Genomic DNA, 23,490 nt, shown 5'->3' with positions numbered 1-23,490 from the left:
AATCCTAAGCAACCTTCAGGGTATAAAACTACGCCGAAGGTCCTTGACAATCAGTTCATTGTGCGTAGCGAAAGCTTGGCGAGTCTAATTACATGAGCCTTATTAAAAAGATGTTTTTCAGTATGAAAACCTTCGTAAGGTGTGTTGTAGTGCGAGTTTGATTGTGACATATTTCACAAAACTTACTCGTTGCAGTGTTTTCTTGTACTCAACGCTATTCCGAACATCCGTGGGACTAAGTTTTAGTTGTGACGCTGACTATGCATGCACCATACGGAACTGGAACCCCAATGAGGAAGGAACGTTCGTCCTGGACCACATCCCGAACACTCACGGTTCGTTGGAGATGTACAATCTATTAGTGTCGTCAACTACCAGCAAGCTGTTCGACGTCTTTCAATCATCGCGGAAAGGAATAGCGACCTCACTCACCGTGAAAAAGTCCGCTATACGCAATTTCGTGTTGGAGAACGGTGCCACTTTACAGTCAGTGGAGTTTGATAAAACACACCTCAGCTCGATACTGTTCGGGAAGAATTGTAGCCTCGTGCATCTAAGGATCAAGCACAGCAAACTGTCCCATCTGCCCAATTCCATACAAGAGCTCAAAAACCTTAACAAACTCACGATCAGTCACTCGCTTATTCTAGCGGTCAATTTGAACGTTATTGCCAAGTTACCACAGCTGACGATGTTGGATCTGACCAAAAATGGAATACACTCTCTGTACTGTACGGTGGAGGATGCTTCGTTTCCGACGCTGGCCAACATGTTCTTACGCGAAAACAAACTTAGAAGCATCAACATGAACATCTTCAACGGGATTAAGTACCTCGACACTGTGGACCTTTCACACAATCTCATCAGCGTTGTGTCGGGAACGTTAGTGTCTAGTGTATTGAAATATCTCGATCTTTCGTACAACAGAATCATCAAGATGGACTGTTGTAAGTGGAATGTTCCAAACGTGAGCCATCTAATCGCCAGCGACAATCTCTTTCGCTCACTGCCAAGGTGCATTGAGCAGGCGTTCGTGAATGTTTTTCACTTAGATTTAGACAATAACCAGCTCGATCCGGAAGAGCTATTCCCACTCGGAAGATTTAAACATTTACAGTATATAGCACTACAAAACAACAAACTCACGAACTTCGTACTGAACGAGACTACTATCCCAATGAATTTGACCGTTTTGAATTTGAGTAAAAACAAATTAAGACGCTTGGAAATTGCTTTCGTTCCCCGTAAGAATACCTTCATAGACGTTTCCATGAACTGTATCAGCAATCTGGATTGGAACAAGATATCGACGAATCTAACGATGTTGGAAATGGCCGGAAATCCATTAGTTTGCAATTTTGATAATTCTCCTTTCATTCATATCAGATCAAATCACTCTTGCAAAGTACACAGAAGTGAGGGTTGTGATGAAGGCAAGTCTTAAACCATGTCGTTCGAAAGTAGTTTTTTCAGCAAATAATACAGTCCTTAATTTAATTTAACGTAACGCTATATTTGTATCTGGCGACGGCTTTCTTGTGGAGAGTTCCCAACACGATTCCCTTTTGTTAGCAATGTTTCCTATATCATCAAAATAGAATAATTTAATTTACATGTGACATTAAAAAGCCACCAATCCGTCAATTGGAGTTATTCATGTGTTTATGTTGAGCGTGCGGAGGGAACAATGGCGGATCAATCCCATTGGAAGCCCTGGGCGGAATGCTAGTTGGGGTCTCTAATTTAAAAAAAAAGTTCCCCAGGAGGGGAAGGGGGCGGGGGGAGTCATGATCAAATTTAAGAAATTGCTGACGGGGAGGAGGCGTAATCAAAAAGCGTTCGAAGTCTCCTGATAAACAGCTTTTTTTGGGGGGCGCCACATGACGACGAGGCAATGTCATCAAAAAATCATCACGGTTCTGGTTTGCATGCAATTTCGGTGTGATTTTTTTTAGTGATTCTTCAAACATCTGTTTATACTTTCGCGAATTGGAGTCCCGACGGAATAAAAGGCGCAACTTATATAATTAATACACCTGTTTCACTAATTTTCAGTACATGTCGCCGAGTGATCTTATCGAACCAAACATCGCAGAACCTAATCAAATATTGGTATAAAAACTTCCCATCTAATACTGGAAATAATTTTCTATCAAAAAGAAGTCATTGGCGGCGTGGGGGTCCGGTGGCATGATGGAAGCGGCGCCGGTCTTCACACAAACGGACCAGACCAAAATCCCATCAGGGCCAATCGCCCATAGCCAAAATCCCAAGAGCCAAGATTCCAATCTCCCAATCCCAAGAGATATCATTAAAGAACTTATCTTAACGTTCACAGTCAGTATTTTAATATAAGCTAGTTTTTTTTTGTTGCTTAATTATAATTTCATAACAAAACAGCATTTTCGTGTGTACAATACATCGAAAATTGGCAAAACAAATGCAGAAGCGTATAGTTCCCCCAATTAATCGTCACAATTTATTGCCCTAATTGAATACACCCGCACACAGCAACATGGAACCCCATTTCTATTCGATTTACCCGCCACCGTGTGTGTTAATTTGTTTGTGTAATGGGACGAATAACCTTAACCTTTCCTGGCTGCCTCGCACCGTTCGCCGATATGATGTTCGTACGCGCAATCAGGTGATTAAAATCATAAATCTCTCACCGAGTCAGCCCCGCTGACTTTGATTGAGCGTGAGGCGACCCGCATCACCCTGGTACCCAGGTCCACGGCGGGGCCATTTCCCGCACCTCGGTCCCCCGAAGAGACATCATATGAATTGTCATGGCTTAAGGGTGGCTACAGCTGGACCTGGGTGTTGGCAATATTATTCCCAGCATTATGGGTTTCGTATATTGTGTGGCGCTTCTATCTGTCCATCCCTTTTGCGCTCTGGCGGGGAAGTGAGAGCAAAGAAAAAAGGGTGCGTCAAAGGTATACACACGTGCCTGCCTGATTCCTGCTTCGATCATTTTGCTTCCTATTCTGCAATCAAACATCAGCCTTGTTCGTTGCTGCTCGCTTATCAGCCAGCAGTTTGGGGCACTATGACAATTCATTTTAGTAGAGCTTAAGGATAAATATATTTATGGATTTTATTGAGCATGCTTCCAACTTTGGAGAAGGAAAAAAGGGGAAATTGATTGTTGACACGCTAAAGCATTGCCATTTGCTAATCCAATGCACGAGCGAGTGAATCTGAGTGAATTAAATTAATCCAACAATGTGCATGTGATTTGTGTGCAACCGCCTAAAGGTAGGCAATATTTTCTAAATTTCAAAAATAAAACGTTTATGGTTTTGCCAAACGAAACAGGTCCCCACAGCTATCGTTCTGTTTTCAAAAGTAGTTAAAAAGACATCATCATCGTCCTTTCCACAGCATGCATGCCACAACAGAAAACGGTTTTCAGACAGATAGGAAGGATGTGTGCAGTAAAAGCAAGAGGGCCACAAACATCAACCACTAGAGTTCCACCTACTTAAGCTGTTGATTGTACAGGCCACAAGGGGCCACTTCAGCATAATCCATCCACGGTGCCTGGAATCTGATAAACATCACACGAACCAAAGCTTTTCCCCTCCCGGGGAAGCTCCAGAAACTAACATCCAAGCCCACATCGAATTTTACCCACGATGGAGGCTCCGTTTTCCACGCGGGCTCGTAAATCAGCCCCATCATCCCCCGATGCCATCGTCATCAACATCATCACCATTGCACCCGGGTGTTCCGGGGTTTGCAACACGCGCGCGATGAATTTTCCCCAAAACTAAAAACTTTCCATCCACCGCGGACGGGCCTTGTTCCGTTCCTTCGGCCGGTTCTGCGAGCACCGTGCGCTGTGCGGGAAGTAATATCGCTAACGATACACGATACGTTACGTAACAGTGGTGGCCACCGCCAGTAAAATCCCGGCCGTTACTTCGCCTAGCGTACCACCCCGGGACCGGGCGCAGCGCTTTCAAATTAAAAAGCAATCCATTTGCTATAAATTTGGCAGCGAAACAAGCCGGCGAAGTTGCAGTAAAGGACGAAACGAATCCGTCCTGTTGCAAGTGGCCTTTGAAGAAGCCCCGGACGGTTGTTGTTTCGCTTCCGGGGACAAGAAACGCTCGAAATGGTAGAGTTATCTTCAGTTGTTGTTGTATCTTTTGTGCATCTTCCCATGATAGCCAAAAACCGTTCCCAATATAGTTTTGCTTCAAAAGCAATCGGATTATAAAACAATTTCAAAGCAATGAAAAGCTTCGGATGATGGGGATAACTGGGGCAAAGCTAGAAGGACTGTTTCATCCTTTACCCAGGTCTTTTGAGGACATTGGTTGAAGTGAGGAGTTACTGTGGGGGTGGAAAATTATAGACAAGCGGACCCCAAAAACTCCTTCGGCGGATGGTGAGGTTTTACATTAATGATCCTGTCTTTTTAATTTTATTACTCACATTATCCCATCGAAAATGAGATGTTTAATGGAGAGAGTGTATACAAAAGCATCCCATGCAACATTAGCATCGATGTGGGAGTTGGAAAATCGTACACGAAAATATCTTTCCAGCTTGAAAAACCAAATCGTCCCATTACAAATGATGTTAATTTTTACAATTCCCTCAACTGCTGGAGTTTGGATCTTTGCGTCAAGTTTTTCCACCAGCCCAACATCGTTCTACAGATCGCATTTCCCAACCGCTTGACTCCCACTCCCTTTTGTACTCCTCTCCCCCAGCCGGGAAAACTATCATTCGGGTTGTTCCTGCTGTTCGCGAGAAGAGAGAAACATCTTCGTGCTCTCCCGACGCTCGTTTAATTTCTTCGTCCCACGTTCGGCACACGATCGTCTCAGCAACGAACGGGCCCCGACGACCGGGCGCGATGCTCGGGAAAATTTTTCTAGCTTCGCCGTCGTGTTTTAGGATGCTTTTTCCGCTGCTGGTGGGAAATGTGTGATCCAGTCTGTAACGGTCACTCGACGGTGTCGGAAACGTACCCCCGGAACGCAGTTTGGATCGCACTGAACGTGATTGACGGGTTTCTTTTCCTCTTCTCTTCTCTTCTACATCCATCCTTTCTCGTGTCCTAGTAACTCTAGTCTAGTGTTTTTTTCCCGTGCTCCACCGTCCAAATCGGGCACCCTGAGTGTGAGTGTTGTGCCTTACGGGGAAACCGGGGGTTGTTCAGTTAACTAATCTTTCCTAACCTTCGGTCGGCAAAAAGGTAAAATAGAATTTCAATTCTGCAAGTGAAGTTCATAAACACGTACGGATTTATAAGTGCACGGTATCGGCTAAGTAATACGAATTGCGGTTCGTGTCCGTGTGGTCCGTGTCCAAAGCAAACCTGGATTTGTATTTGGATAATTTTTAGTTTAAACATACGCTAGGATAGAATTCCTTTTAAGTGGAAGTTTACAAAAAGTTTGTATTAAAAATTGAGAAACAGTGCAATAACGATACAGTTTATATTACATCTCAAGCGAGCGATTTAAAAAATAGTGCCAGTGGACTTTTTTTTTCTTATTCCTATTACTCAAAGGCTTAAAATTAGGTTATAATCACTATAACCTTCCTATTTACATTATATTATTTTTTTTTCCTTCCTCCCCACTTATTGTGTGCCGTTTTTCAATCAGTGGAAAAAAACACCCCAAAACACGAGAAAAAAACCCACGCAAACAAACGACAACGAGATCGGTTACCGGGATTTGGACCTGGTTCCGATAAGCAACGGTTACACCCGCGTCGAACATACCTGGGAATAGGCAGGAACAGGCAACCAAACCAAAAGGGGAGCGCAGGTTGGAACAACCTAACATCCGACGCCGACCCGTGGCTTTCCGCAAGCAAGTGAACCGGAAATAGCCGGAGCCAACGATATTTGCAGCGCTACAGACGCGAGTCGGTTCCAACGACCTGAGCAAAAACAACCCCAAAAAAAAAAACAATCCGACACCGACAAAATGAGCAAATTCTATTCGATTTTTATGCAAATTTGTGTGATCGCCGCATCGATGCGGACCGGTAAGTAGTGGAGCGCAAAAAACGGGGAAGCTAGAACAGCTAGAAAGGAAAAACCGGTGGTTGTAAGAATTAAACTCAGGAAGACTTTTGTTACAATATGCGTACTGCTGGAGAGACGGTATTGGGTGGATATTGGATAACTTTCAACACTAATATCTTTATTATTCTAAATGGCGACAGTCCAAAACCCATTAAGATATCTACTTAAAAGTCAGTCGCTAGTCGCTCCGCTCCATAACTGCATCCACATGCGGCAGCCGTTCGCCTAACGAGCGTCCCGATGCGTACCACGCTGCACATTCAAGCGCTGGCTTTTTGAAACGTTTTAAATTAGCTACGCTGCGCCACCGACGATTAGCGCGAAAAACTGTCAAGATATTTTTGGCTCAGCACACGGTGCCGGTTGGTTTTGTCACCGAAAAACAACCACAACAAACACGAAGAATTGTTTGGTTGTTCGTTGCGATCTGGAGATGATTCACGCGTTTCGGTCACCACCACCAACTGGCAAGCTGTCGATCTCCACTCGAAATCAGAACGGTAGAAAGCAAAACCCCCCCTCCCCGCCTGCGAGAAAGATCGAGTGACACCTGTCACAATACATTCGAACGTACCGAACACGCATGCATCTTCTAGATGCGGCTCGTTCCGTATCGTCTTTATGCCGCTCGGAACGCATAATAAAGGAATGAAAAATGGCCCACGGCGACTCACTTTTCAACGGGCGTCTTATATCCGGCCCGTAAGGTAACCGCACGGTTTCAGTTGATCCTAAATAATGGTGCACCATAAAGATAGCCGCAGGGTGACAAACGGAGCGGAGGAGGGCCCTCTGCTGGATTTCGCTTCTTCTTGCTGAGTTCCTTTTCGCTTGCTGTGACCGGTAAAAAATGACCACGACGATTTCAGCCGGCGGGTGGGCCCCATCGTTCCGGGACCGTGGGTCCGGTTTACGCACGGATTATCATCGGATGTGATGAAGTTTTTTTTTTTTCTGGTGCTGCAAACCATCTTTGCTGGGCGCGTGGGCTGTGCTTAATGGGTGCCCTTCACTTTGATGTGGGCACGTACGCGGCTCTGCAGTACGAGCGAGATTGAGTGGTTTTTATTTCTTGGTAGAGCAATTACCGAAATTTCATTACTGCACTGCTAATGCTAGCTGATGGGTTTTCGGAGACTTAGTGACGGCCCAGTGTGGTGTCTCGGAAAGTTGGGACATTTTTTTAAATTTTGATATAAGCAAACTGGACACAGATGAATGCGTGAAGCGTTTTTAACTTGGTTGTTAATTAAAAATTAGCATAAAAAAGTATAATTTGAAGAAATATTTACCGCAACATGTATATTGCATACCTTCAGGCGTTCCTATCTAGGACAAATCTAAACCGTTCTCGAAAAGAAAATCTCAAATTTATGACCAAATTGTTCCCTGATTAAACGATCCAAACAAAAGCAAGAGCAAACATTTGCAAATTTTGTGGAAATTTAAATTGTAGCTCATAATGCACAATCTAATAACAGTCCCACCGCGAATGCTAAAGATAAACTTCAGTGACGCGTTTATCTTTTCCTACTTATTAAAAAAAATCCGGAATGTTTTTATTAAGATTGTGTATAACAATAAAACTGATTGTAACAACCTTTTGGTCAATCAACTTTTCTTGAATCTTTTTTAAGCTTCTTTTGCTTTTGGTGATCTCTTTGAGTGTGTATTTGTAGGTAAACTACAAGTTTGTTTTACACGCAAAATAATCATTTAAATGATTTTGAGTATATTAATTACTCAGTATGGCTAGTGGAAGGCTTTTTCATTATTATCATGGTTTCGCAAGTTATGTTGCGGTTTTATTGTGATAATCGTTCAAAAGGCCATTAGAGATCATGAATTACATCAGACTTGATTGGCACTTTTCTTACAAAAATATCCTACATAAGGGACACAAATTCTAAAGACGAATTGCTTTAAAATCCATCATTGGGCTGCCACCTGCATCATCGCAACACGAATGTAAATGCCATTCCTTCAACAATCCGTGAAATGCATTCTGCAGCTATTTGCAAAACGCATACCATTCCACAAATGCATCAACTATCCAAGCAGGTCTCATGGCTGTTGCTTTTACAGCAAAATTCTCATCCCTTCACCAATCCTCTTACATCGTTCGCAATTGTGCAACACACGATCGTGGAATTCCGTGCAGCCGCGTGGGAAACTGTTCGGTCATACATAAAAGTATAACGCTTCACCGTAAATTCCACACCTACGGCCGCAACACGCTTTCCCAGTTTAATGCAATGGAAAAGCAAACCCAGTCGCATATCCCACAGGGGCGTTTTTTTTTTCGTTGCTATGGGAACATCTCAGTACGTGCCTTTATTTGATTGGGCTGGATTAGGCTGGTATGATGAACCGGGAGTCTGTAATGCAAGCTCGTCCTGTCTGCATCAACCTTTATCGGTGTGCAGTGCAAAAAACGGAGGCAAAAAAGGATCGTTTGTTTGATGCTACTGAAGGATACGGACTGAAGAGATGAAGATAGCGAAAACTAATTCCATCGATATAGGACATGGAACACTCAGAGAAACTGAGTGGAACTTTCATCGCCGTCCACAGCGGACCATGTTCCAAGCTAATGAACCGGTTCCAGCTGAACGATTAGCTAATCTGCTGATCGGAGCGAGTGTTTTCTTCTTAACATCACCGTTCGCTGGTCCGCAAGAACTCACGATCCTTTTCAAAGGGTGGGGGGATGTAACGAGCACGTGCTACAGACACAGAGAAACTTACCCACTCACCCACCATTTTCTCTTTTCCCAAAACAACTTGTTCAAGATATCGTTACCGGGTTTATGTGTTGAACATGGTGCGCTTGAACACGTTGCCGTCCGTGAGTGAATGTATGCACCTGCACCACACTAAACACTGTACCGGGTGAGGGTCCAGGACTGGAAAGGCAAAAACTAATTTGTATTTATGTGCCACCTTTCCCCCAGCTGGTGGGATGGGGCAAATTGTGTTACGCTCTGTGCGCCAGTCTTCAGCAGTGCGCGTCAAAGCGACCAGGCGTCTCCATCGGTTGGGGCATCGTTGCATTACAAGACACGTGTTGCGGGCAGGAGCGCTCTAGGGCTCTGGGGAAGCAAAGGAAAGAAAAATGAGTGTATTTTGTTACAATTTCATTTTCGTACAGCTACTAGTAATGGTTGCTTTTTGCAGTGTATACACATGGTGTGCAGGGTTGAAAAATCATCAACAAATGATGAAAATATTACTTTCTACATATTAAAAATAAATATTACACCTTTGTATTGTTTCAAGTGTTCTAAAGAAGTATTTTATGATAAATTACCGTTTTTGTTTTCACTTATATGTAAACAAAATTGTGTCCATTACTGTATGCATCACACGCACATAACCACGTGACCAGCGCGAAACAAGTGGTACAACACCATTTAAGCTCATAAAAAGGACATTTCCTAAGACAACTTAATGGGTTTGCCTGTGGGTGTGTTTGGTGTTGTAACTACGTAAGGTGGTACGGTGCTTTTAAATTCCCTGCCTGCCACTAGACGCTCCCTTCTTTCGGGCGGTAAACAATCAGATGGAAAACCCAAACCCCATGCATCGGCTGTGTGGGTACGATCACGAACAGGTTGTCGTTTTAGTTGTGTATTTCTTTACGTACGATGATGTAGCAAAATGTTTACATCTTCCTTTTTGGTTTATCGTTTATGGTAATGAACTTTGGAAAAGATTCTCATTGCTTGTTCTAACAGCAGAAGGTCCTAATGAATCACCTTACGAATTGGTTAGCAAACTGTCAAAGGAGTGTATTCAAACATTAGTTGTGCAGCCAAACGTATCAATCCATTACAGGAACGATCATTTACTGTTATGATATGACTATTAGGTAGGTAGGTCTATTAACGAAACAATTTTAAGGGTTTTACACCTAAATAATCAAATCATAGATTGAATTAAGATGGAAATGGTCTAAAGAACCTTTCGGGCTGTTACACCGAATCGATATTTTATGCGGACCCCTGGATATACTTGGATATATATATTGTTGATAGCGCCCTCTTTCGTAAAAACTGCGATATCTGTCTACCGACCTACAGATAGTGTCAAAACTTTGACATCTAACGAAATTTAAACTGTTCTTGTACTATTTAATCTTTTATTATTGAATAGTTTGCTAGTAAAACGGCGAATTGAGTGGTATATGACTGTTTCAGGGTTTTTCAATCGTCAAATCAAGTTAATCACCGACAAGGAATTGTTTATTTATGTTGTTTATTTATGAATGTTTTATTAGTTCACGTTATTGAAATTCCAGAATTCCCACCGATTGACACCCAATTTCAGGAACTGGGGAAAGGGTGGTTTATTGCCTGAGGATGCTTTATTGTTCTTTGGTCCGAACCACTCTAGAGTACGTCTCGATTATTAACGTTGCTGAGATAACATGAATAGGTCGAGTTCTGATAAGCAATGTATATAGAAGCACAATTACAAAACTGCTCAGTATCCTGCATCAGTATCCTCAGAATTACTAGATCTAGAGCAGCTCGATACTCCTCGCATTCGTGCCCAATTGCCCTTAGCACAGTTCTCTCCTCCGTAGACTTGAACTTCTCACCTTCCGAGATTATCTTCGATTGTACGTCATTCCTTCTCCTTCGATTAGATTAGTCAGGTTTAGAGATATTGTGTAGCTTGCAGGCAACAATTACCACATACAAATACAAAACATCATATAATCTAATGCTGCATATTACTGTTACCTTCCCACCGCACGCCATTTCTTTCACCAAACAAAAAATGGATAGCACTATGCATCAAATGCTACAACTGTGACTCAACCAGCAATGAAGAGTGTATGGATCTGAAGCGAAACTCTGCCATCGTTGCCGAGGTGAGTACTTCTTACGCTGCACGTTCTCTGCGTTAAGGGCCATCGAGTGGTGGCCCTCCAATATTAATCAACAATTAAGCCATCAGGGTGGATGGAATAGAAGGAGAGCAAGAAGTTGATATTTGAGGATGTAAACCACAGCCAGAAGCAATAATTACCTTGTCTATCTGTGAGACTGACGTGCAGTTGTAGCCTCGCAGTTCGTAGTTCCATTTATTTAATATTCTTCTGGCCGGTCCCGCAATTGCGGGGAATGGTACATTCGTTCCCTCCCCGAATGGCTATGGCAAGCCATATATTTTAGCTACCACGGCACAGTAGTGAGGTGATGTATGTAAGTCTCCTTCAGGTCATTATTGGCCAGTAATGTATCGTGTCACGAACGTGCACGGCGAACAGTTCCTGCTGTACAGTGGGATTGTTTTGATTAAATTTCGCAGTCCATGCGTCTACGATCTGGAAACTATTTGCAGCCCCATGCGGTGTCCTTGACTAATACAATGATTCACCACCCTGAATGACATTTGTTTGCCTTGCTTTCCATTCAGACGTGTACGCCGAGCAAAATGGCTGCCACGACCGGGAACTGGTTGGCGGACTTGACACGCATCGAGTACTTTGGCGGTACGGAAATTACCGTGCCGATGGTGTGCCAGAAAATCGTCGCTTCGAACGGTAAGTACACAGGGAAAGGGCCTCAACATTACTTCAATTGCTTACATGCTCTTACTTTGTCCCGGTGTTGCAAATAGAAAATGGCGATACGATGACGTACCGTGGCTGTCAGCTGGATGGTGGTAAAACCGATCCCTGCCAGATCGCGTACGGCAAGGCGAAGCTACAGCGTGGCGTCAAGATCGAGTTCTGTTCGACCTGCAAGGATGATGCCTGCAATGGGGCGCCACAGTTGGGCGGACGTTCGGCCGTTTGGCTGCTGGTCGGAAGCGTTCTAGCGCTGTTCTTCGGTTTCCCATCCCGGCGACACCTGCTGTAAAACGTACTGCTCAAGTCAACGAGTCAACACCATCCTCACCCCTGTGCGTTTTGCGTGGAACCCTGCATCTAACCTGTACATAAGCGGATTGATTGATGGATCAGAATCAATCCGGCATTGCATGCACGCGTGGAATCTGCAAAACTTCAAAGTAAAGTGCGTCAACGAAACGTTGAGACATCACAAAACCCTTTTACGCGGGATTCATCCCTACGAAGGGCAAGGGCATTCATCGTCTAATCCACACCAACCCTAAAAATAGGTTCCCCCTGCAAAGCTCTAGCGTCTAATCGGTTACAGAAAATTAATAACTCTCCAGTAATCAGCCATGCCTTCTGAGCTATTTCTGACTCACGCACCGAACAATACGATTGCGGTTGAATTTGGATGGACGCTAAGGTACGGCGAAGCGCAAAAATCGCTTATTATGATAACGGGCCTGAGTCACCTGGGTGGTGTGTTTGCAGTGTAGTATGATCGATTTTTTCTTTCTTTCTTCTTTTCGGGAGACACGCTAGTGATTGAGTAGATAAAAATTATGAACAACGCAGCTACTGGCAAACTATGGTCAGATGATAAATAAAAAAAACCACGAGAAGACGAGGTGTAAGAACAAGATAACATTAAACTTAAATTCGAATAGCACACTTTGGCAGTAAAGTCTAACAGGCACTTAATCTTAGCGATAAGAACTGCAAACTCACACCTCCCTTCGACAGCGAAGTGAGGGAAACTAAGCTAAGCAGCGGTCTAAATACCGGTAGAGGGTAACATTAAACTTACACTACTGATAACTCAAAAGAACGAACAGGAGCAAGTGGAAGAGTCGAAAAAAAAAATACACTATTGGAACACGGCCCCAAGATCAAATTCACGCATATGCCTTCATTCGATTAAAAACAAAACTTGTTGGGAAGCATAAGTTAAGATTGTCAGGTTCATAAAGAATATCTATAAGCAAACCACCAATAAAACCCCACTGGATCAAAACACTCATCCACATCACGCGCAAAAGACGCTGCACAAATGCGAATGGTCGTAGCATTGTAGTATCGGGTAGCGAGAACAGGAACTTTTGTGGAGAATTGTAATGTTAGTACGCTTCCAGAATGTCGCTTGCTGCACGATAAAAAGCTATCCTCCTCTGTGTGGCACCTCGAAGGTCTTGGACCAGCCAAGCAACACTTAGCATCAGTCTCTTAGTCATAAAGCAACGTACCACCATAAGGTAACCCGCAGATGATGGAAGTGGTCGGAAGAGTTTAGAACCATTTGCAGACATTCGCTGCAGTTTCGTTTGTTGTTTGGCACAATAAATATTATAGACATTTAGCCGTAAGCGAGAGCCTCCGAACCGAAAGCGATTGAGAGGCTGCTTGCCACACGAGAGAATGGAAAAATGGGAAAAAAGGCACGATAATGATACTCCTCTAATAAGTAAGTAATTAAGTAAGAAAGCCGCCACAGTGGTTAACACATTAGCACACCACACACACACACACCGGAGCAAGTCGGTGTGGCTCATTGGCTTTCTTTTTTATAAACAACAAATAAATGGAAAAATGAATCACAAGCACAAGAATTAGTTAAATATGTCCTAAAACAATTCGCTGCCGTTAATGAGCACAAAATAATGTTACTTTTGAACACTGGAAAACTAACACTTCGATTCGGTGCGGTTTGTTTTGAATGGTAGTAAATGTACGTTTTTAGTAAATATTTAATTAACAAGCGCGATGCGAAACATCAACCAATCACGCATCGAGGAAGAAACCCATTCGTTACTGTACATAAGCGAATTTTATCAAGTTTTGTTAAATGGACCCATATTTGTTGACGCATACATGTTTAACACCCTTTTTATGTAACTAAAATTGACATATACTCAAATGAGCTGCAGTACGTAGAACTAATCGGATTGGTAGAATTTTTTTAATATAATAAAATTTAGTCGCTATCAAACAACACGCAATACTAGAAAACATCAACAGTGAAGTTAGCAACACCCATCACGCACAACTAAGAAACGCATTGATACGGGATGGAAATGAAAGGAAACAATTAAACAAAACCCACACCACACATTGATTGAGAGAAAAATAAATGACACTACCAATAAAATACAAACCAAAACAAAAAAAAAGGAAAAAAAAACAACACAAGAGTAAAGTTTCAATTTGTTTTATTTTTCGAATTTGACATTATGTAATTTAATTTGACATTATAAGTGTACGTTATTTTGGCGAACAATCGTCTCGTAACGCTATGTAACACCATATTTGGTGATCTTTCTCATTGACACTAGGAAGTCCAGGAAAGTTTCACTTCGGCAGGTCAAAATCCTAAAGGACATTATTGTCCTATAGACCGCTCTAAACGCTCTAAAACCTTCTAACCTTCCTAACCTAACCTAAGCTCTAACCTTCTAGCTGAAGGTTCCTCTATCCTAGAGAGATTTGCAGCTTTGAGAAACAAACTCAATAGTACCCAAACTTATAGGTGGGGTAAAAGTCTTCAACCATGCTCTGTAAACGCAGTCATCTGCCATGTTTGGCTTTTTTTTACATTAGCTACCCGTAGCGAGATAGTCAATCCTGCTTACGAGGATTTGGTCTGGATGTTATTTTGGACCGGTCCTGTCGTGTGAAGACCGGCGCCGCTACCATTATGCCACCCAGCTGCCCCTCAGACCTAAGGTTACCTGTTGTCAAAATAGGGATAGATCCCTGGTCTACTACCAGATCTATCAGAGCTATCAGAAATTTCATCTGGACAGCTCCCAAAGGTCCTCTCGCGATGGGCACAGTATGTTGACGAAGTACTAAACGATCATTTCAACGGGCAGCTAGAGCCTTCACTAACAGACGACTTGCATGCTACTCCCACCTGGAATTGACGAAACCCGAAAATCCGTCGGCTCAAGAATAATAAGGTATCAGGCAACTGATGGAAAATGGAGATGAAAGAAATTCATCGAATTACTACTGAAGTATGGAATAGTGAATCGAAAGCGATCGAGATTAGTGAGATTCCTCGACCGTGACAGGCTCAGTGGACTACTGCAGCAGGTCAATACCGCGAAGACTTGAAATTACTTCTATTTTAAAATGCCAAACAGTTCGAAATTACTCGCAGGTATGTCTATTTCAAGTGAACAAGTTTAACAAGTTGTAAAGGCATAACCATTTAAAGCAACAAATTCCAACAGGTCCACCACTACCACTAACTACCGCATTACTCAGACAGCACTTGTTGGAGTGTAAACGGGCCACCACAACCATAGAACCGCACGTCACCGCTCAGGTCGCCCGGGAACTCAATGATGGAAAACTAATTGAACGTGATAGTGATAGGCTGGTGGTCACATACAAGCACACAAACTATCAGCCCGTTTGATGGGGCCATTAGGGCCCGGGCAAAGACGTACGGTGGACGCTAACCTTGTGCCCGTTGTTTTCAAAACGCGGTGAATATGGGTTGATTAAACGACGTTGGTCGCATGTTTTTTTTGTCGGTGAGTGTCTGCAACTCCAAAAAAAAACATTTTCCCTCCGTGGGTTTGATAGTAACGCGGTAAATGTAATTGGATGTAAATGAGTGTGGAAAGGTAAAGGACGCAATATTGCTACATACGCCACAGACCATTCACGTCACATAACGTTCCCGTGTACTCTCCGGTAGTCACCTTCATTATTGAAGAAGATGACACATCGCCACCGCCGGTTATTTCCGTAGTTCCTTCTGCCCTGCTGCCAGCGCATCCCAACGCTCCGCAGAGTAAACAAATGACAAAGTTATCGGATCGATATACACACACGAATCGTCTTAATCGGTATGACGTTAACGCAAATGAACGTTTCAAACCTGGACAGCGACGATTGTTCCAAAGCACTGGATGCACTTCGGCCGATAATTCGGCCTATCATTAGCCACCCAAGCGGCACGGGGTTTTTGGAGAGTTTTTTGGATACAAATTTCTCCCATCCACCCCGATAAGTGGCTGATAAGAGACAACCCCGGCCGAGCTATCTCTGTTTCGCTCTGCCCTAATGGGCGACCGCACAGTGGAAAACAAATTTGCTACGCATTCGTGGGCAGTTGAACACAACATGGGCGGGGGCCAAGCACTGTTGGGCGCGGAGTGAGCGGTGCACCGTGCTGATTAGTTTGGTGTTCTAATATAAAAACCCATCCACCGGCAGGTGGACGGTTTCAGTTGCGCGCTCGAATTCAACGAAAGTCGAACGGTGAGAACTTGCACAAACTGGATGCACCCACCAGTGTTGGTGGTAGAGTTCTTCAGGTTACTGTGCGTGTAGATAGTGTGCCGTGTGTTAATCCTCACCTGTGATACGGTAAAACCGTGAAGATTTGTATAAAGTTTGCACAGCCCAAGCGATGTCCAAAATGAATGCGAAACTGACGGCAACGTGGCTTCTTCTGGTGGTGTTCACAGTGAATGAAGGTACCTAGTGAGGGAATGAGGTGGATTGCTACCAAGTGAGGATGGGACTTTCGGGGGCCACTTCAAGTCCGCCAAGGCTCGGAAGCTTTCTAACCAGTGCATTAATTGTGTGCGTGTTCCTTATGTTCTTCTCCACTCCAGCACACGGCCAACTGCAGTGCTATGTGTGTGACAACTGTCCCGACCCGTTCGAGGGTACCGCGTCCCAGCTGCAGGCCTGCCCACTGTCCGATTCGGTGACCACCACACAGATACCGCCCGGTGGTGATACCACGGTCCTAACCCCACCGCCCCTTCCCACCGGCGAGGGTCCCGGCGAAATAACAACCATACCCGACACACCACCAACTCCAAGCACACCGGAGATGACTCCACCACCCCTACCCGGTGGGCGCCGAAAACGTCAGGTAGCGACCGGATATCGTTGCTTCTGGATTGAGCACGGTAAGTCGTGAGAGGTCGTCTTGTATCTCAAAGCCTCGTTTCGTTACTTACTGCAACGTACTATCCCTCTCACCAGCTAACACCGTTCGTCGGGGCTGCGCCGCCTATCTGGGCAATCAGGCCGAAACTTGCACGTCCGTCAATGGTGGAACCGTGCCAGGCGAGTGTAAACTCTGCGACTGGGATGGTTGCAACAGTGCGGCCGGACTTCGTGTGTCGCTCGTCGCCTTACTGCTGGCCGTAGTACTTTCCGTTATGCTCAAGCAGTAATTCCCTGCAATGGTTGGCTGCTCCGGGACACACAACCTAGCACGGAAGAACAACAGCCAGAGCTAGGTAACTACTCAGAAGGGATGATAAACCGACAGCGTCATCCACACGTTAAGCAAGCGCATAGACCTCTGGCTGGGAACAAAACTTGCTTATATCACTAGGTTTAGGAAGTAAGAATGAATGGTATGATGAGAAAATAAATGGTGAAATAATCACAAACAAGACTGCAAAAATGGGTTCACAACCATTATGATCTATTCCCGCACGTCGGTGTGGTTCATTACAATAGGCAAGGATTAAATTTGATCTTAAAACACATCTTATCTTATCTGTTAATCTGCTAGCAAAACAACAAAATCACCCTGCGCACACCTTTTATCCATTTGAATAAGATAAGTTTGTGCGCTTCTGTTCCCGTGCTGCTGGGCTGGAACCCCTTTTGGCATCCGTTCTAGTCACCTTCTGCTCCGGAAGCGTGATTTAGTTGCCCCACCATCCCCTTTCACATACATATAACATGTGGCCGCTTATGCTTGCCCATTTTTCGCAATGCCTGTCGTAACACGTGTATGTGACAAATTCCACCCAGAGAAAAAAAATCCCCCCATTCCCAAGGGAGTAATTATGTACCGCTGCAAGGGGTTAGTTTGTACCCTTTTGTGCCTGTAACAGTTGTGTACCTGTCAGGCCGGGTTGCGTTGATAGATCGGCAAAGATAACGTATGGTAAACGAGTTTTCGAGCACCATTAGATTAATCACACTGATTGGTGGCGAGCGTGCGACGTATCCGATCCAAAGTGTGGAAATTGATGCATTTGGATGGTTATTGGGTAATTAGCCGCATGGTTACGCATCGCCTAACCCTTCGCATTGACGGGTGTGAAGTGTGAAGCTGATAATGGACTTTTAAGTAAAGTGTTTTTGATTTTGGGAATGATATTCATCGTGCCTCAGCAGAGTTTTATTTGTAACCAAAAAAAAAATAATATCGGTTCTTATTGTTGTTTTGTTGCATAAATTGTTGGAAAACGTAAAGCGTTATTTTAAATTCGTAACGGCATCTCTAGCGGTATGGTATGACAGTAACCGCTGCTAGTTCACCACATTAAGCGCCTAAATGTTGGCAAATGCGTGAACATTTTCGAACAATCAGCTTTCAAATAGCTTTTTCCCGCTTGCTGCCCGCGTCCCGCGAAGACTTGGATGGTGGCCTAAGCTAGGAAACTGTGATTTTACAGCAATTACTTCAAAACACTTGCATTTTTCACAACCACCTTAATAAATAAATGTAAAAAAATGGTCAAAAAGTTTTATGCAAATATTATGAATAGGATTGAGGAACAAGATAAAAAATATTTTCGCGTGCAAATTGCGACTTTTTTGTAAAAAATTGCATTTTGTTCTACTGTTTGTTACCATTTGGGTACCTTCATTACGTCTCTCTCATGACGAAAAACTTAATGAATCGTTTTTCACAATCTTCTCTTCATCGCAAACTCACATCACTCGGGAAGTTTTATAATGCGACAAAAAGGGTGGCGCAAAAAGGGACCAAAAAGTCGCTTGTTGCAAGGCTATATGAGTCATGCATACAAACTTCCCAACTAAACTCTGCCAATCGGTAGCTGCGTACGGTCGAGTTACTGTCAATACAGATCTAAATATAGTGTGTGACCATTCAGAAGCAACTCAAAATAATTGACTTCCTTCCAATGCCTCCAAATCCACTGGTAGAACCTGATCGTTACGCCTGTTTTGATTGTCGTTATTGTTGGGGCATGAGCGCTAGAACTACCTCAATCGCTTAGCTCAACTAACGGAGCGAGCTCAGAGCGCAGAAAAAGCAGAAAAATAGGTAGCTAAAAGCTCAAACGAGCGCTTGAGGCTGTTGAGTAGTTGAGCGCGTCGAGCTCTTTGGGCGCATCGGAAATGATTTTAACAGTTTTATGGTCAATCTTTAGCTGCTAATCAATGCTACGGCTACTAACAAGCTCGAACTTCGAAATTTTCTACGATTTTAATGACATTAACAACGAAAAACAATAGTTCGTTTTCCCTGACCGAATATTTCAGTAAGTTTTATTAAACTAACACAACTAAGCTAACTCTGTATATAATGCATCTATCATTTTATCTTCCCCCATATCCCAGCTATCGTTTTGCACAAGCAGATGTGTCTATTTTCTAAACAGTTTCATTTATTTCAAATGACCAACGCGCGCATATTCGCGGCTCCCCATCAAGCAGTCAAAACTAATCACAGCATGCTAGCACGAGCCCACTCCGACGGCCCTCCCTCCGCTCACCACCCCACCACCTACTCATTACACAGCGAATGTCCACAAACGCGGCAACTCGTAATACCACCCTCCGGTACCGGTAGCTGGTTCTGGTCACAAACGCCCACAGCGTACCCTTCTATCTCGGCACATCCGCGCCGGTGAACCGTGTCCACTTCTTGATCCTTGCCTAAAATAAATGTTCAATCAGTATCATAATTCCTGTGCCGCTTAATGCTCACTTCCGGCAGAATCGGAACTTACCCTTGCTGCGAATCGTGGCACATACGAAACGTTTCGCCATGCCCTTGCTGGGTGCTTTCGCTTTGCCCCACGGATAGTAGATGGGCGGTGGTGTTAGCAGTGGATCCCACGGATAAAATTGATTGCCACCACCGTTCAATGGCGGCAGGGTGTAGACGGGATATCCCGGGTACCAGACGCCTCCGTTATTACCGCCGACGAGTGGCGGTGGTGTTAGCAGTGGATCCCACGGATAAAATTGATTGCCACCACCGTTCAATGGCGGCAGGGTGTAGACGGGATATCCCGGGTACCAGACGCCTCCATTATTACCGCCGACGAGTGGCGGTGGTGTTAGCAGTGGATCCCACGGATAAAATTGATTGCCACCACCGTTCAATGGCGGTGGCGTTAGCAGTGGATCCCAAGGGTTTGCGTTCCACGGCGGGGTGGACGGTGTCAGTACGGGGTAGGTCGGATTGTAGCTCAGCGCGTTCAGATCGAGCCCATTCTTTGCGTCACACTTCACGATCGTTGGTGCTTGTTTGGTGCAGTCATCACACGAATAGCAGCGGATATCGTTTTCCTCAGCTGTCGGGGATAAAAAAAAATGGCACCAGCTTAGAATAGATGCTTAACCGATTAGGAGTGGAAATGGTAAACCACTTACCGTACGTGGAAACAACCGCAACAAGGATCACAAAACACTGAACAATGGTAAACTTCATCCCCGATAGAATAAAATCACGTCACAACACCACTCGCAATAAACCTTCAAATGCAACCATCCGAAACAATCTCGTTCGCTTATATACACTCCCCGGCAGCAAATGCCACTATAGCAAAGATGAGTACGTCCACCGAAGTGCCCAATCACAGGGCGCACAGATTACCACACCGTGCAATATCTTAACGCGCACAAGACGCACGACAAGAAGGGCTGCCCGTTTTAGCCAGTCACCACGGTGACAGTGTATGCAAATGTCCCCTGCCCTTCCCTGACTGCGCCAGAGTTGATCGAACGATCGAACATTCCTCGATACCGGGTGGGAAATTCCAATCTGTGTTAGATTCTTCTGCTAAGCAGCATTACGTGGCAGAAAATGTCGCGCGTGAACCGCGCATTGACGCACCGGCGATAATAATTTCACCCAGTTTCAGGCTGGACCGTTTTTAAGTAAACACTTTATTAGTAATGCAATGGAATGTGTTTTAACACGTTACGTAAAGCGTCTTACACCGTCTAGCGAGACGACGGAATGTCTGCTCCAGCAAAAAAAAAAACCTCCAGATAACGTACATTTGCATCAGCATTGGCACCATAAAGGGCCTTTATCTCGCTGTCAGCACGATAGCATACCTTAATGGTAGCTGCCCCATCCGTTCGATGAAGAATCTATGCATTCCACACTGGGCGATTTACTGATAAACAACGCACAATTATGACCGCAACCGGTGCAATCTGTCCCGAGATAAAGCGCCACAAGCATTCCATTCGCTTGCGGTCAGTCAGGCAGTTTGAACCGGCCCTTTGCTGTTATTGCTATCTGCTCTGGTGGTTGGTTACGCTTGTCGATAGCTTGGGAAATTGAGAATGAAATAAGATTGCTATCGAAGATGAATTACCTTATTTACTTATCAGGTATTAAGAACAATTGGCGATTAGAGTGTGTACTGCAAGGGAGCGTTTGAACGTCCCGATTTTTCTGGTAAGCGAATATAAGCCATCGATGGATTCGCTATCCTTGCGAATGACGTTCTTTAGTTAGTGTTAATTGTTTGTAATATAACCACTAAAACGTAAGGACTTGAGAGTTGGATTGAGGATCTATGCTGGCCATGGTAGCCCTTGAGTAGAGTTTCAATTGACGGCGATGATCTTGAGGAATTATCCTACCTTGGTACAATCGGGTCTCCGGAAATCCAAAGGAGCATTTTTATGGGACTCAAACTCTTACAATCCAGCTAAGTGTTGAATGCATCTGATTCGGATTCATTTAACTGAATGAATCTGATTCTCTATTCTTAAGATTCACGAATCTTCTAAGATTCAATAACCATCCAAGAATAGTGACCTTCAAGGAACTAGTCCGCTATAGATGAACCTATCTCTCCACCTTAAAAACACTCAGAGCATTTATTAATTTTTTTAGAGTCGATTCCTGATTTGAATGACTCCTCGCTAAAGATTCATATGTATGACTCTCACGTTCTCAAAATATACATTATGCACGACACCAAACCTGTGGGAGATTGAATGCAACCGGAGGTGAAGGAAGTCAACCCTGAATGTAGTTTCTTGGAAAAGAGGTTAGTCATCTGGACTTGCTCAGCAACAACCAGCACCAGAGCCTAGCGAGTCTAGTGAGCTCCATAGTGCGTAGATCTACAAGTATTCGCTAAATTCCCAGTCTTAACTATAGAAACATATCTGGAAAAGGAGCACTAGTTGTTTATTTATAATAATTATAACGGTTCTTAGCCGTATTATCGGTCCCATAATGACTGCAGAGAGTATAAATTCTTCAAGACATTTCCTCCTTGTCTATTGCCTTATCCCGGGCAAGCTCGGTTGAAGGCACTAGTTGTATGAGCCTAAAAACCGCAGAGCACACCGACATCTCATATGACTTGATGTCCCTTGCAAGTCACACAAATTACAACAGACGTTTTTATTATTTCCCAAGTATGTTATTAAGTGAGATGTCCTCTAGGTCGCTTACATAAGCAGGGTTTTATTAGAATGCAAGAGCAACAAGCCTGGGGCGGCTCGGTGGCATGATGGTAGCGGCACCAGCCTTCACACGGACGCACGGGACCAAAATCCCATCCGGACCAATCCCCCGTACGCAGGGCCTGACTATCCAGCTACGGGTAAATAAAGTCACAGAAAGCCAGAAATGGCAGGACTCTAGACCTCTTGAGGTTGTTGTGCCGATGAAGAAGAAGAACAACAACAACTTGCCAGGATTTGCTTCAACTGTCTTGAATAAAATTCTTTCCTTATCTCTTCTAATCTGATGTTGGCCGTGGCGGTGTCGTATAACCTCCGAAGATCAAGTTGTCTTGCTGCAGGTTCGTGCATGCGTAGAGTGGTATTCGGTAGCGTGTTGTCTAGATATATGATACGGATGGGTCTTAGTGAGGAAACGTGACGGTGTCCAATAACGTATTCACGTTCCACGCCAGCCACGCCAACTAATAAACATGATATTCGCCACTTAGACGTAAAGAAATGTTTATCTACACATTCAATAAGCTACAGGAGGGCACATCATCGTACACTGTTTTCGGAAGGATTGCATTAGATAGCAATAAGACACACCACACCTCATGGAACCTTATCCGGTTTAATGCAATCAATCTGTACTGATAACATAAGCTGCGCGATTGGCTTCCCGTACACTGCGCCCCGTACGCGATGCACATATCCTGTTCGGAATGTGTGTTTATTGTCTGTCCAATCGTAAATACTTTCGGAACCCACATTGCCCCCAGATAGTACACCGCTCATCCATCACTAATCCCACGCGAACGGGGGAAACATCCCCATTCACAATCACGGCACGGTGTATCCGGGTTCCGATACATCCAGGTGTCGTAATCTTTCTAACTCTGCCCGACTTCAGCGTAATAGCAAACGCGGCCGTCACACGGCAGGTATGAACAATTGACGAAATCATTCACAAAATTGGCCCGGTTTAATCTTTATGATCGTCCGTTCTATCGTCGGCTATCAATAGAATTTTCGTATCACGATCACCCCAATAGATGAGCCCGCCCCGAGCGTATATAAGCCGGCGTGAAACGCGTTACAAGGCGTGTTAGTTCGCAGCGGTGGAACAGTTGAA

The 23,490-nt window shown here is 44.2% G+C and overlaps 4 protein-coding genes across 4 annotated transcripts; 3 read left to right on the top strand and 1 right to left on the bottom strand.

Annotated features, from left to right (window-relative positions):
• The first annotated feature begins 122 nt into the window (after window positions 1–122).
• Window positions 123–1,444, top strand: LOC128712293 (leucine-rich repeat-containing protein let-4-like). The gene is made up of 2 exons (XM_053807188.1): window positions 123–139; window positions 247–1,444. Exons 1-2 carry the CDS (start codon window positions 123–125, stop codon window positions 1,442–1,444), a joined length of 1,215 nt encoding a protein of 404 aa, XP_053663163.1.
• A 4,516-nt stretch (window positions 1,445–5,960) lies between these two features.
• LOC128714941 (uncharacterized) lies at window positions 5,961–11,934 on the top strand. The gene is made up of 4 exons (XM_053809823.1): window positions 5,961–6,021; window positions 10,855–10,940; window positions 11,489–11,615; window positions 11,693–11,934. The coding sequence occupies exons 1-4, from the start codon at window positions 5,961–5,963 to the stop codon at window positions 11,932–11,934; spliced, it is 516 nt and encodes a 171-aa protein (XP_053665798.1).
• A 4,407-nt stretch (window positions 11,935–16,341) lies between these two features.
• On the top strand, window positions 16,342–17,113 carry LOC128715049 (uncharacterized). Its single transcript, XM_053809931.1, has 3 exons — window positions 16,342–16,399; window positions 16,541–16,843; window positions 16,920–17,113. The coding sequence occupies exons 1-3, from the start codon at window positions 16,342–16,344 to the stop codon at window positions 17,111–17,113; spliced, it is 555 nt and encodes a 184-aa protein (XP_053665906.1).
• Window positions 17,114–19,434: 2,321 nt separating this feature from the next.
• LOC128712292 (uncharacterized) lies at window positions 19,435–20,367 on the bottom strand. Its single transcript, XM_053807187.1, has 3 exons — window positions 20,310–20,367; window positions 19,661–20,230; window positions 19,435–19,586 (listed from the first exon to the last, which is right to left on the bottom strand). Exons 1-3 carry the CDS (start codon window positions 20,365–20,367, stop codon window positions 19,435–19,437), a joined length of 780 nt encoding a protein of 259 aa, XP_053663162.1.
• Window positions 20,368–23,490: the final 3,123 nt, after the last annotated feature.

This window comes from Anopheles marshallii, chromosome 3 (genome assembly GCF_943734725.1).
Source record: "Anopheles marshallii chromosome 3, idAnoMarsDA_429_01, whole genome shotgun sequence".
Classification (NCBI taxonomy): domain Eukaryota; kingdom Metazoa; phylum Arthropoda; class Insecta; order Diptera; family Culicidae; genus Anopheles; species Anopheles marshallii.
The sequence above is the reverse complement of the archived record's forward strand: the minus strand, read 5'-3'. Positions and strand labels throughout refer to the sequence as shown.

Coding starts and splice junctions, on each gene's coding strand:
- LOC128714941 (XM_053809823.1), top strand. CDS start 5,961: ATGAGCAAATTCTATTCGATTTTTATGCAAATTTGTGTGATCGCCGCA. Junction 6,022..10,854: donor CGCCGCATCGATGCGGACCG/GTAAGTAGTGGA, acceptor AAAAATGGATAG/CACTATGCATCAAATGCTAC. Junction 11,616..11,692: donor GAAAATCGTCGCTTCGAACG/GTAAGTACACAG, acceptor TGTTGCAAATAG/AAAATGGCGATACGATGACG.
- LOC128715049 (XM_053809931.1), top strand. CDS start 16,342: ATGAATGCGAAACTGACGGCAACGTGGCTTCTTCTGGTGGTGTTCACA. Junction 16,400..16,540: donor GGTGTTCACAGTGAATGAAG/GTACCTAGTGAG, acceptor TCTCCACTCCAG/CACACGGCCAACTGCAGTGC. Junction 16,844..16,919: donor TTGCTTCTGGATTGAGCACG/GTAAGTCGTGAG, acceptor CCCTCTCACCAG/CTAACACCGTTCGTCGGGGC.
- LOC128712292 (XM_053807187.1), bottom strand. CDS start 20,367: ATGAAGTTTACCATTGTTCAGTGTTTTGTGATCCTTGTTGCGGTTGTT. Junction 20,231..20,309: donor TGCGGTTGTTTCCACGTACG/GTAAGTGGTTTA, acceptor TATCCCCGACAG/CTGAGGAAAACGATATCCGC. Junction 19,587..19,660: donor TGCCACGATTCGCAGCAAGG/GTAAGTTCCGAT, acceptor CATTTATTTTAG/GCAAGGATCAAGAAGTGGAC.